Source organism: Antedon bifida, chromosome 7 (assembly GCF_963402885.1).
Source record: "Antedon bifida chromosome 7, ecAntBifi1.1, whole genome shotgun sequence".
Classification (NCBI taxonomy): Eukaryota; Metazoa; Echinodermata; class Crinoidea; order Comatulida; family Antedonidae; genus Antedon; species Antedon bifida.
In genome coordinates, this window is record NC_136232.1 from 7,072,169 (window position 1) to 7,085,243 (window position 13,075).

At 30.2% G+C, this 13,075-nt stretch overlaps 2 protein-coding genes across 2 annotated transcripts in view; one reads left to right on the plus strand and one right to left on the minus strand.

Annotated features, from left to right (window-relative positions):
- The window catches only part of LOC144847682 (BET1-like protein), a 133,416-nt gene that overhangs the window by 108,829 nt on the left and 11,512 nt on the right, over nt 1-13,075 (minus strand). The gene's annotated exons all lie outside the window — the stretch shown is intronic.
- Nucleotides 320-9,714, plus strand: LOC144847640 (putative RNA-binding protein 46). The gene is made up of 8 exons (XM_078704111.1): nt 320-1,018; nt 3,586-3,760; nt 4,008-4,233; nt 4,505-4,667; nt 6,664-6,762; nt 7,209-7,341; nt 8,940-9,143; nt 9,606-9,714. Exons 1-8 carry the CDS (start codon nt 320-322, stop codon nt 9,614-9,616), a joined length of 1,710 nt encoding a protein of 569 aa, XP_078560237.1. The 3' UTR covers nt 9,617-9,714.

Below are 13,075 nucleotides of genomic sequence, written 5' to 3' on the forward strand. Positions count from 1 at the left end.
GAGAGGCGCGTCGTCCCGTTCTCTCAGCTTCCTCTACACACTCGCCGCCCGCACTTCATCTTCCCGGCCCCGTGATTTACCACCCGACCCACCCTAGCTAGCTAGGCAAGAGAGGCTAGATTAGATCGATTGTCGATGATTGTGTAACACTGCGCCGCTACGGTAGACTGGGCCTAGTTGTTTGTATAAGCTAGTAGACATTGTAGAGATTCAAAGTCCATCGATAAGGAGATAAGGTGGTTAGTATTAGTTAGTATTTAACGAAATGATTTTGTAGATTTCTTACAACCAGATGAATTACCAATCAAACCAGATCATGATGGAATCCTCTAAATCAGCTGCTGCCCCCGAGGGCATTGCCGGTGCCAGAAACGAAACTGCTCTTCTTGAGCTTATGGAGAGCACCGGCTACAACATAATTCAAGAAAATGGTCAGAGGAAATTCGGTGGACCACCTCCTGATTGGGGAGCAGATGTTCCAACTCCCTCAAAAGGTTGCGAAGTATTTGTAGGTAAGATCCCCCGTGATTTATTTGAAGATGAACTTGTGCCAGTTTTCATGAAAATTGGTAGAATTTATGAACTTCGATTGATGATGGATTTCAGTGGAAACAACCGTGGTTATGCATTTGTCATGTTTACAAACAAAGAAGATGCCAAGAAAGCCATCAAGCAATTAAATAATTATGAAATTAGAAAAGGTAGATATCTTGGTGTTTGTGGTAGTGTAGATAACTGTCGCTTATTTGTTGGAGGAATACCAAAGAATAAAAAGCGTGAAGAAATCTTGTCCGAAATGAAGAAAGTAACTGAAGATGTGGTTGATGTTATCGTCTATCCAAGTGCTGTAGACAAGACAAAAAATCGGGGGTTTGCTTTCGTAGAATACGAGAACCATAGAGCTGCAGCAATGGCCAGAAGAAAGCTGATACCTGGAAGAATTCAACTTTGGGGACATCAAATCATGGTGGATTGGGCAGAACCAGAACAGGATGTCGATGAGGATATCATGAGAACGGTAACTATTTTATTATAAATGCTCTTTGACTTTGTACTAGGCCTAGTATATTACCCTATAAATGTTGCATGATTTTCACTACAAAAATACATTGAATACTTTCATTTTTCATATGCTTTTAAATGGTACTTAATATTTGAATGGTCTTGCTTTAAAATATATGGGATGGTCGAATAAAAAACTTATTTCAAATGAATTATTATTAGTTACAATTTCAGAAAAGATAGTGCCCCAAAATTTAAAAACACCAATAGCTCTTAAGGAAAATTTAGTTTGTTTTGTTTGTAACTCCATATTAAGAATTACCATAAATAATCTTTAATACTTTACCGATTCATAGCCATCTATTGAACTTTAACAAAAGGTAGTCAAACACTCAAAATCTTAATGTGGTTTCACACAGCAAACAGAACAGGTATGAAAACACATGTTGAATTGCAACATCAGCCATTATTAACTCCAAACTTTTCACATGTGGTTTCAGAAACAATGTTTATTTACCAAAATTAGGATTATCTATTCAATTATCTTTTGTTGTAATTATAAATATCAGTTATGTCTAACCACATCTAACACTTTTATACTGTAAACCACAAATGAGAGAACAACTTTTATACAGTATTTGTGCAGCACCAATCAGATTTCAATTTGAACATTTTATATCTTGGAAATTCTTATTTCTGATCAGAATATATACAATGTTCACCAAATTTAATTATTTTGTTATTTAATAATTAATTACAAATTTGGTTAGACGTGGTAAACTATAATTGTGTACTACTAACAACCTTTACTCTACAACTCACTAAATCAATCTGACCTCTGTTTTTACTGGGCTAAACCATCATCTTGCAGAGATAATAAAATCTGATGAAATCAAGTACACAATCTAAAGGAATTACTTTGGTCGTTGAGTCAACTAAATTGTGATTTAAATTAAAAACAAGGAAATAATATGATTAATTTTAAAAATATAAATATCTACAAGGAAGAAAACAAATCTAAATCTCAACACCAAACATACATATTTTTTTTTATTATTTATAGTCATTATTAATTAATAGTATAATCTAAATATTTATTTAATGTATTGATTCAATTTCAAACCTCGCACTACTAATTTGTTTTGTATTGCTGTATTAAATTATAGATTTTCATTTATTGCTCAAACCATTTTTAGACAAAAATTGAATTTCTATTATTAATCAACCATGCCATACATTTTCTATTATACTATAATCATTTCATGATTTCTAAATTTAATTTAATTTTGTTCCTATTTAAAAATTCTTTTTTAATTCACTGCAGGAAATAATTTCGTCAGTGTAGAATTGCAAAAAGCTATACAAAACAACCTGATTGCTACATTTTAAAAATTGTGTAGCAATAAATACAACTCAAAACTGTTCGTGACTCAAAAATCAGTTTGATTACTGAAGCAATCAAAATTTTAAAATGAAATTTTTCCCTGTGATTTACATCTGCATGTGTTTCGGCATCGGCTTAACCATGGAGTAGTGTTGGTCTTAAACCATTTGCAAACAAACTTGAATCGTTTCTTTATTTACAAAGAGTGGTTGTTATACAAGTGTTTAGCATTTATAGACAGGATTTATGGTGACTAATGCAGTATTACCAAGATATTTGAACATTAATAGGTTAACCTGAAATGAAACTTTATTTCTCTATTGAGAAATAAATTGAATTATAATAATAATCATATTTTACTAATAAATTTTAAAATATATTAAGTAAATATTTAGGTAAAAGTTTAAAGATGTATTGTCCCCCAAAAACATAAAAAATGAAGATTAATCAAATCATTCAACAAAAACATTTGAAAAATAAAAAAATTTTCAGGGGACAATATTGATATATTGATATTTATTTCATTTCAAGCACGAAAAAATTAATTTTTAATCATCTGAAGAAAAAGTTAAATTAAAACAAAACTAACATTTAAAGTACAACATTTTTTATTAATTATATATTTTGTTGGTAATGGTAGATTTAGCTTTAAACATCAAGCACTTTACTTACTTAGACCCGCCGAGTGAGGTCACTTATTGTGGGAGGTTTAATTGATAATCAACATGAGAGATAATATATGCCATTTATCATGATATCTTTATAGCAGAACAAACAAATATATTTGCTAATCAGATGGTAAGAGTATACCACTATTAAATATGTTACAGATTATCCAATAAGGGCCAAAGTACAAACGCATGTTGTACATGTGGCACTAGTATTGAAGCTAGCTGAAATATGGTTAAGATTTATAAATGGAACAAAAATTAATTTAACATTAAAATGTCAATCAAATGATAATTATTGATGATTTAATTTTTTTATATATTTTCATATTTGCATAACTTCATACTTATTACAAAACATTTTATAATTAGTTAAACAAAATAATACCAGTTACTTATTAATTTGTTTTTATAAGAATCATTACCATTAAACAGCTAAAATGAACTAAAATATCTTTAAGGAAAATATTCTGCGTAGATGCTTATTATATTCATCTGTTTGATTTATTTAAATTTTTTTTTTTTTCGTAGGTTAAAATTTTATATGTGAGAAACCTAATGTTAAACACAACAGAAGAAACACTTGAAAAGGAGTTCAATAGAAACAAGGAGGGATCAGTGGAAAGGGTAAAGAAACTCAGGGATTTTGCATTTGTTCACTTCAGAACAAGAGAAGATGCTTTAGAAACCTTAGACTCTATGAATGGTTAGTATATTAAATATTTCTGTAGTTTTCATTTTTAAATAAAACTCATTGCATTAATTATCATTCTATCATTATAGCACCAGGTTAATTTGTTAAATGTCACCTTTCCACTTGAAAGTATTCCTTTATACAATGTACATCATTTTTTGAATGGTCATGCTCATGAGTAACTCATTGACAAAAAGTACAGATATAAATATACTAAAGAGTTATTATATTCAATAATTTGGTGAATATTTAATAATAGGTGAATTTATTGATGGATCCCAAATTGAAGTAGTTCTTGCTAAACCAGTTGATCGTAACAACTTTCAACAACGCATGACACGGGGAGCAGTTCGAAGTGCGTACAATCAAAACCAGGGATACAATTCAAACATTGCACCTTACTATGAAGCCCATCAAGCCTATGCTCCAGTCAATGCAGGACCTCCTCAACACCAACCATATCAACCACAACTTCAATACACTAAGTAAGTGAATATTCCAAATTGTTTGATCCAAACCATATTAAAAACTGTCTATTTCATGCCTAAATCGACTACCTGTTCTCTCCCATGGTAGGAGAAGATAAGTTCCTTTAGCACCCTCTCTACAATAATGGACTAATCTGCCACACACATACATTGGGCCCAACGCTGTTATTTTGTGTATTTGATGTGCGAAATATTGATGTAAAAAAGAACCTGTGTTCTCTTTATAGATAAAACGTATTAATGTATTAACGTAACGTTTCTTGCACAGCTATGCAGCTAGGGGAGTCACATACCCTAATGTTCCTAAGGTAGCAACTGGCGGTACAAGAGGAAGGGGTCGTGGGGCAGCAGGTATGCGTGGTGCTGGTGGTACCAGAGCTTATGGTTATGTCGGAAGAGGAGGATACAGATTTGATAAAAAGCCACAAGAGGTAAACATTTTAATATTTGTAGAATATTAATTTAATAAATATTTTTTTAAAGCTAATATAAGTTAATTCATTTTTCATTTAACAATATAACATAATACTGTATAATTATAACATTAGCTAGAAAATATTTTGGTATATATTTATTTTCGTTATTATTACAAATAGCCAATCTAATTATAATACTGTATGCCTATCATAAAGTAACATAGGGCCTATTGTAATATTAATAATGACTCCCACTAATTGTAGTAGTGAAATTTACGCTTTGTGATAACAAATTTGTCCATACTTGCTTTTAACCTAACACTATCTAACTGTTACTTAATAATAATTTTGTAGCTGGGAAAAATTCAAAACAGAACTTTAAATGTTAGTATTAATTTTATATATCATATTTTTAGCTCAGCATTTCTGGAAGTGTTTAAAATAAAATTTTACCCTTTAGCTTTACAATTTTTCTTCTTTTTTCTTTTACTTGCCCAAAAATATATCATGAACATGGTAAACATAGATAAAATATTTTAAACTTTTGTAAACAAATATTTACCATAAACCTATTTCAAGTTTGGGTAAATAATTTATTATTTTAACCTTTGTGTACGAGTTATTTTGCATTGTTTTTAGTTAACCTCTACTAATACATTGTTTACATTGTGTATGCTACTTAGCCAAGAGTTTTTGATATTATGCCTGGCATGCAGCTGACTCCTACCAATCCAGTAACATTGAAGCCTGAAAAATCTCCTTTACAGGTACTATCTACATATGGACACAACTTATAGCACTTCACTTCACTTCCATCTTCTTTGGGTACTTTGTAAATGTGTTCCATAGTTCCTATAAAGCTCTGTCCACACTATCAAACTGTATGTGATAAAATAAAATGTGATGATGCCATATATCACTACTATATTTGGGGAGGTTCAGGGACGATTCGGCCCGGGACTATTCGGCCCACTTTTGGTGGGACGATTCGGCCCACTTTCGGGTCGAAACATCCCACTTTGTGGGCCGAAACGTCTCACCTCAGACCAAATTCATATTCATTTTTGTCGGTATTTATCAAGTTTTTAAAGGTGTTTAACAATCCGTATTTTATTGATATTGACATTTTGATATAATATATATAATAAATTACTAAAAAAAACATAATTTTATAATGAATTTATTACTTCGAAAACCTTGTTTATTTCGTGCATTCGCCAAGCGGCCAACAGAGGGCGTAACTTGTTTACATCGTTCGCGTGACTAAAAATTGATCATTTTCGACAATGTTTTCAAAAGCTTATTTTTGCTTATAAAATGCATATCAAAGCCGATAAATGTAAGTGTGCCGAATCGTCTCAGGGCCGAATCGTCCCGGGCCGAATAGTCCCGGGCCGAATCGTCTCAGGGCCGAATCGTCCCGTTACCATTTGGGGACATCACACTTTTTTTGTCAAAATAGGTTGGTAGTGTATTGAAATGAGGTTTTCGTTTCAGGACAGTAGACGAAGAAGATGGTAATTTAACATTTTCTTTCTCTACTGCCACGAAACAAAAGCTTGGGCAGAGTATCTCCGCTATATCATGCATGCCATAATCTTATATAAATAAACCACCAATAACCATTTTGTACTCTGTATCTTTACTTTTATTTTTTTATTCATTTTGCACGTGTCTGTTTTTATTATCATACTAACTATTATAATATTATTATATTAACACAATGGCTACAGTACATGTGTTATATATCTTACTCAATTTTATATTCTTTTACATTTAGATTGAATTAATTTTTATATTTGATGTTCATGTGTGCAATTGTTCTTAATTTTATATAGTTATATTTTGGTATATTTAATTGATGTATATAAACAAATCAGGCAAAGAACATTAATTCTAAACCGATATATACATTAAATTAAATCTTAAATTAATAAACCACGATAAATAAGTCTTTCTAAATAAAATTAATTTTGTACTGATGTTCTTCTTGCAATTTTCTTATTTATAGGTACTTGAAGAATATTGCATGAAAAGTAATTATGGCTCTCCAACGTATACCCTCCTTTCCACAACAGGCCAGGATGAGGTCCAAAGATTTGTATTTAAAGTAAATATTTTAAACAACAAATTATTTTGTATGTAAATTTGCATTCATTTATATGTCATTGATTGAATATTCTCAGTTTTTAAATACACTGTGACTGACAAGGTTGACCCCATCCCAAAATTGATAGTGATAATTCATACAAAACGACCACCTTTTGTCTTTGGGCATAAAGCTAAACTAGCAGTGGGGTTTATACAGAGTTACTATTACAATAATATAATCCCATGCACAGAATTTAAAGCTCTGTCTACACTATCAAACTAGTTTGACGACAAAAAAAAGTGTGATGTGCCCAAATATGGTAGTGATATGGCATCATCACATTTTATTGTCACATGGGATGCATTATACAAGGTGAAATATGATATATTTGTGGACTATCCCTTGTGTTTTCTCCCATAAATAAATGTCAATGTAATCTTGCACTTTGTTATTTCCCATCATAGGTAACAATTCCAGCTCTCCAACCACATTTCCCACAGGGAATAACTCCAACTAAAATCTGTGAATCTGTGGAAATTGCAAAGAAATTAGCTGCAGAATTTGCTTGTTTGCAACTAGGAGTTCCAGTTCCAGAAAGTATGTTTTAATCCATTATGGGTTTGTGAATTAGAATGCGTCTTGATGTTTCTAGAATATTTAGGCTTTTTCATGAGGTAAAACAATAGTAAATGTTCAACAAAAGGGTGCTTATGGTTATTGTCAATATTACTATGCCATATTTTTGTATTTTCTGTTTAAAAAAATGTGTGTGTGTGGGAGGGGGGGTTGTGTAAGTACTAAGTGGATCTAATTTTATTAAAAACAGTAATTTTATCTCAATTGTTCAATTCAATATTTATTGCTAAATACCTTATGAAAATGACCTAAACGTGTATCAGTTCTTTTTAATGTTTAAAGATATATTGTCCCCCAAGAACATGAAAAATGAAGATTAATAAAATCAGACATTTGCAGTAAATTATTAACTTCTGTAAAAAAAATAATGTTTTCACTTATAAAATGACAAAATAAATGGTTAAATTCAACCAAAAACCCATTGGCTGGCAGCCAATTTAAAATATTTTTTGCTTTCAATTACATTTTTTTCAGTTAAATCATTTTTTTTTTTTCGATCCAGTTTTTTGGTCAAAGTGAATAACTATTATGTGAAATTAAAATGGCATATTAAACAAATTTGAAAACAAAAAATTGGAGGGAGACAATATATCTTTAATGTAGAACACTTTCTTTCATCTAAAATAGTTGAATACATTTTATAGTATGCTTTCTGTACATGTCATGCTGCTAGTTGCATTTCATTCATGTTTTCCAAATACCAGACTGCTTTATAACACTGCTCCTCAAATATTTGTGATTACCCTCTGTTTAGGTAGGCCTGTTGGCAAACAAATTTGCTTAAGCCATGCAAAGTCAAAAGCGAGTAGATAAGAGTTGAGGTAATGTTTTAAGTCTCCAAAATAAAGATAATTTTATGTTCCTTTGACCAATTTTGATGGCTAGTTCAATTCTGGTCAGCTCTGGGAATATTGATAGTATTTTTTTTTTATTTAGATTTTGGCAAAATACTGTGATTTTTCTAATGCAAAATTTAAACTAAATATAATCATTTTCCAATGGTTAAAGCATACTGCCAAAAAAAACCCAAAATTAATTTATAATTGTCAGCTAAATCATATTGTATTCATTGTGAAGTATAATTGCAGAATTCTTGTTAAATGACAGGAAGAAACAAATTATGAATATTAATTAAGGCCCATTTATACTAAGACAATATTATCGATAAATAGATAAATATTTTCTACCTAAAATAAAAGAAATCTAAACAGTTTTTAACCTAGAACTATAGGATAACCATCTATGCTGACTTTGATGAAATAATATTTTAACATCCAATCAAATGACGTCATGATTAGTAAGAGAAATAATATATATCGTGACGATACAATGATTTTCTATTCAGATCAAGACGTCATTTGATTGGATTTTTAAAAAATATTGATTTTTATCAAAGACAGCATAAATGGTTATCCTATAGTAAAAGCATGAAAACTTTTCTAATTTCTTGTGTTTTATGTGAGAAAAATGTATGTTTACCTTTTATCGTTATCATTCTAGTGTAAATGAGCCTTTAACTTGGTATTACATTTTGACTTTGAATGGCTCTTAAATTGCAGGCGGTGAGTCCCCCAGCACAACGCCTGTGCTCAGTTCACCCGCATCACCACCAGTTTATCAAGCACCTCCACCCATGGGGCCTGGCTACATGGTGACCAATGCACATGCGGCTAATGAAGCCCTACATCCTCCTGCTACATTTGTTAATGTACCCATGACTACAACACCAGCCATTGTCACTCACCAACCAGGAGTCATTCAAGGTAAGACTCGACTCTATCCTTGTCTTTCATATCAAACATGCTTATTATTGTCACAACCTATATATCACATTCTTACCTCTTCATAATTGTGTTAAATGTTTTCTTGTTTTGGGTTATTATTTCATATATACCTATTCCCTATAAGTATTTTGTTTTTACTGTGGTGACCAGTGTAAACTGCCCCTTTTGATCATGTTAAGCTCTGTTTACACTATCAAACTTTATGCGACAAAAACAATATGATGTGGCTATATATGGACATGATGATGTCATATCACTACCATAGTTGAGTATATCACTACCATGTTTGAGCACATCACACTTGTTTTGTCAAACTAGTTTGATAGTGTAGACGGAGCTTTAGACTGTTGGACTACCTCATGCAATCAACATCTAATATGTAGAGAAATAGTTGTATCATGTCATTTAAATATTAACTGAATTTTAACTATTCTCTTACAGCTGTGTGGTAGAAGTTGAACACTGATCATGTGGTTAAAAAAAAAATCAACAATTCTCATACTGTGGTTGTTATAGCGATAAATTTAAACAGAGATTTCCTTTTTCATAGAGATTATATAATAGATATTTCTAAACCAAGTTGTGCCTTAAGTTAAAGTATACTAAGCTCAATATTCATCATTCATTTAATAATACAGTCAATGCCTTACTCTTTCACAGTGTTTGCTATATAAGGAGCTTTTGATTTCAAAACGAAATTTTAATATGTGGAAGTACTTTTGTTGAGGTTCTTTTTTGTCACAAGTTGTTTGACCAAATTTGGTTGTTTCTAGGTCCAGGTGAAGACTTGCAATCTGTTATTACATACATGCATATTTTAAAGATGTATTGTCCCCCAAAAACATGAAAAATGAAGATTAATTAAATCAGACTTTTAATATGTTATTTTGTAGTTTTAATAAAGTTAATCACTTCAGTAGAAAAAAAATGAAAACAAATAATATTTCACTTATAAAATGCCAAAATAAATGGTTAAATTCAACTAAAAACCCATTGGCTGGCAGCCAATTTGACCATTTTTTGCTTTAAATTACAGTTTTTTCAGGTAAATAGATTTTTTTTTTTCGATCCAATTTTTGGTCAAAGTGTATAAATATTATGTTACATTAAAATGGCATATTCAACAAAAATGTTAAGATATTTTTTTTTCAGGGGGACAATACATCTTTAACTTTTTTGGATGTATATAATGATACAATGCATAATTTAAAGCCTCTCTCCACCCAGGGGTACAACTGGGTACCTGATAACTAGCTGCATTATGGGAGTATGTTTCCATATGCTTGATCCAAAAATGACTGGAGTAATAATATGTACAGTACAGCGCTTACTGTAGAAGTTTCACAATATTAACATTAGGCGCTTTATAAATCCAGAATATTAATTATTATGTTGTCCCAAATCAAATGCTCTAATCAATTGTGAGAAGGTTGACTGACTGTATTATTACATAAAAGAAGATTAGACTCCAATGAACTATGAAAGCTAACAGCATGGCTGGTAATCCAGTCTTAGATTTTTAGTTTTATATAAATATATATATTATATGATTTACAATTATGTACTCTTTCCTTTCATAGCTGAAAGGTTAGGCAATTTTCGGATAACCATCTATAAAATGATAATTTAAAATATTGCTTTAAAACTAATATATTCAACCATAATACCATGTACTATTTCTTGATTTAAATTTTCAAGAAAAAATATAATATTTGACGTTTTAATTGTTGTTGATTGAATTTAGAAGTTGAGATTTGGCTTTTGCTGGTGATATTTTACCAAAGATGTTACAATGTTTAGATTATGATGAAGTTAAATGTTATTGTTATAGACATTTAAATTATGAATACCGGTGGTTTTTTGTATACATTTCATCATTTTAGTTTGAATTTGATTTTCTTTTAGTTACTTGCGTTGTATCATTTTATTTTTAGAATTTAACGAACTACTTCTTAACAGTTATACTGTAATTCATGTTATAATTGAATCAAATACATTCATGCTTTTCATGGCAGTTTTTAAACGGTAGGAATATTAGCAAAACAAAAACAAAACATGCATGCAAGCAAAGTTGAATATAATATAGATAAAATGCTGTTTTAAGCTACTATCCCAAATCAAAGACCACTAGTTCTTAACCTCTGTCTAAACAATAAAAAAAGTGTGATGTGTCTAAACATGGTAGTGATATGACATCATGTCCACATATCGGCACATCACATTTTTTTTCTCGCATAAAGTTTGATAATATAGACAGAGCTTTAGATAAGTTCTTTAGTTTCTCTGAAATATTTCTGAAATTGTGCTTTGAATGAAAAATATAAGATAACTGTAAAATGCTTCATTTTTTTTTTTTTTTTGGCTTTACTTAATCATTTTATTTGTTAAGTTCTTTTCTGTATGCCAGTTGCGCTATTTACAAGGTCAAGGTTCAAATACCAGATAAAATGTATTTCATCAGTATTATTTTTTTTTACCATTTCATAATACTGTCTAGATCTCCAAAGTGAGAAAAACACAGTATAAAAATAAATGTATTTAAACGTCTCAAACGTTCATATTGGTAGAGGTACACAGGTGTTAGTGTTTGCATGTACAGTGGACTATGTTACACAGTATTGTGCATTTGACAATTTCATTATATTTTTCAAGCTGTTTCTTCATTGTTTAGTTAAAATATTAGTTTTATAGCTTAGCTTATAGTATATATTTGATCCATTTTGTTGTTTATATTTTTTCCTAGATATATGTAGTCGTATGTAGTAAGTGTTTTTATTATTTTAATAAGTAGTTATATCTTTATTTCTATTTTTAAAAACATTTTAACAGCTTCTTTTGCTATGTAGTAGTAGGCCTATATCACTCGTTTCACATTGTCTTTTAGTAGAGCCTGTTGCTAAACTGTACAGAGAAAAGCTATTATTTTATAAACATTTTCGGGGTGTGTTGCTCCTGGTATTTTTATACATTCGAGTTTTAAAAAAGGGCTCTGATAAAATTAACAGTATGTAAAGTGTGCACTATTAATTAATTAGTAAATTTAATACTATTCAGATTGTATGTATGCCAATATTGAAACACTGTATAACTTTTAATAGTACCCCACTATAAGCCCATGGTCTTATTCACTTTAGCCTATTCATAGTGACCATACTTTACTAGTAACTTAATCGTACTTAATATAATCCACCACCAATTGTAATTTGAGATAGAACCACTGTTAAAAGTTATACAGTTAATATATTGAGCATAAAAATAACTGGAAGATTCCATTGTGTTCTACATGAACTTATAGTACAGTGTCGGAAAATCTATTAATACATTGTATTTGAAAATTATCCAATTAACAATACAATATTATATTCTAATATACTTTGTATTAAAGGTACGTACAATTAGTATATATATTAAGCATTTTACAGAGGCTGCATTTTCTATTTTGGGTACTATTTATGCTGTGCTGCTATAGCAGCTATACGTTTTAAATAATAATTGCTCTATAATGCATTTGATTTTTTAAAAGTTTTACCCAATTAGAAACTTAAGTATTTACTAATGTTACATAATCCTCAATATATGGAAGTATTGCTAGTTATTATAAACAATCTAACTAATTAATTAATATGGCAATTCTTGCATTAAAATCAACTACAAAGTTTTACAGTTAAAACACAAGAAACAACGCAACAAAACGTTAAATTGTTGCACTTTGGTATCCTTATTGTTTCCAAAATATGAATTGATTATCTATATCTGGTGCTGCATATATTTGAAATCTTATTTAAATTTTTAACAAAAAAATATTTTAAAAGAAGTTTTAATGTGTTTGACACATTCAACCAAAGTGTTTCTCTTTAAAATGTCAACATCTCAAGATATTTAACTTTAAAATAAGGTTACTGCATGTCATT

What these genes read in the sequence shown, in the direction of transcription:
- LOC144847640 (XM_078704111.1), top strand. Translation starts at nt 320, where the DNA reads ATGGAATCCTCTAAATCAGCTGCTGCCCCCGAGGGCATTGCCGGTGCC. An exon ending in ATGAGGATATCATGAGAACG is followed by an intron (nt 1,019 to 3,585) that starts GTAACTATTTTA and finishes TTTTTTTCGTAG; the next exon opens with GTTAAAATTTTATATGTGAG. An exon ending in TTGATAAAAAGCCACAAGAG is followed by an intron (nt 4,668 to 6,663) that starts GTAAACATTTTA and finishes TCTTATTTATAG; the next exon opens with GTACTTGAAGAATATTGCAT.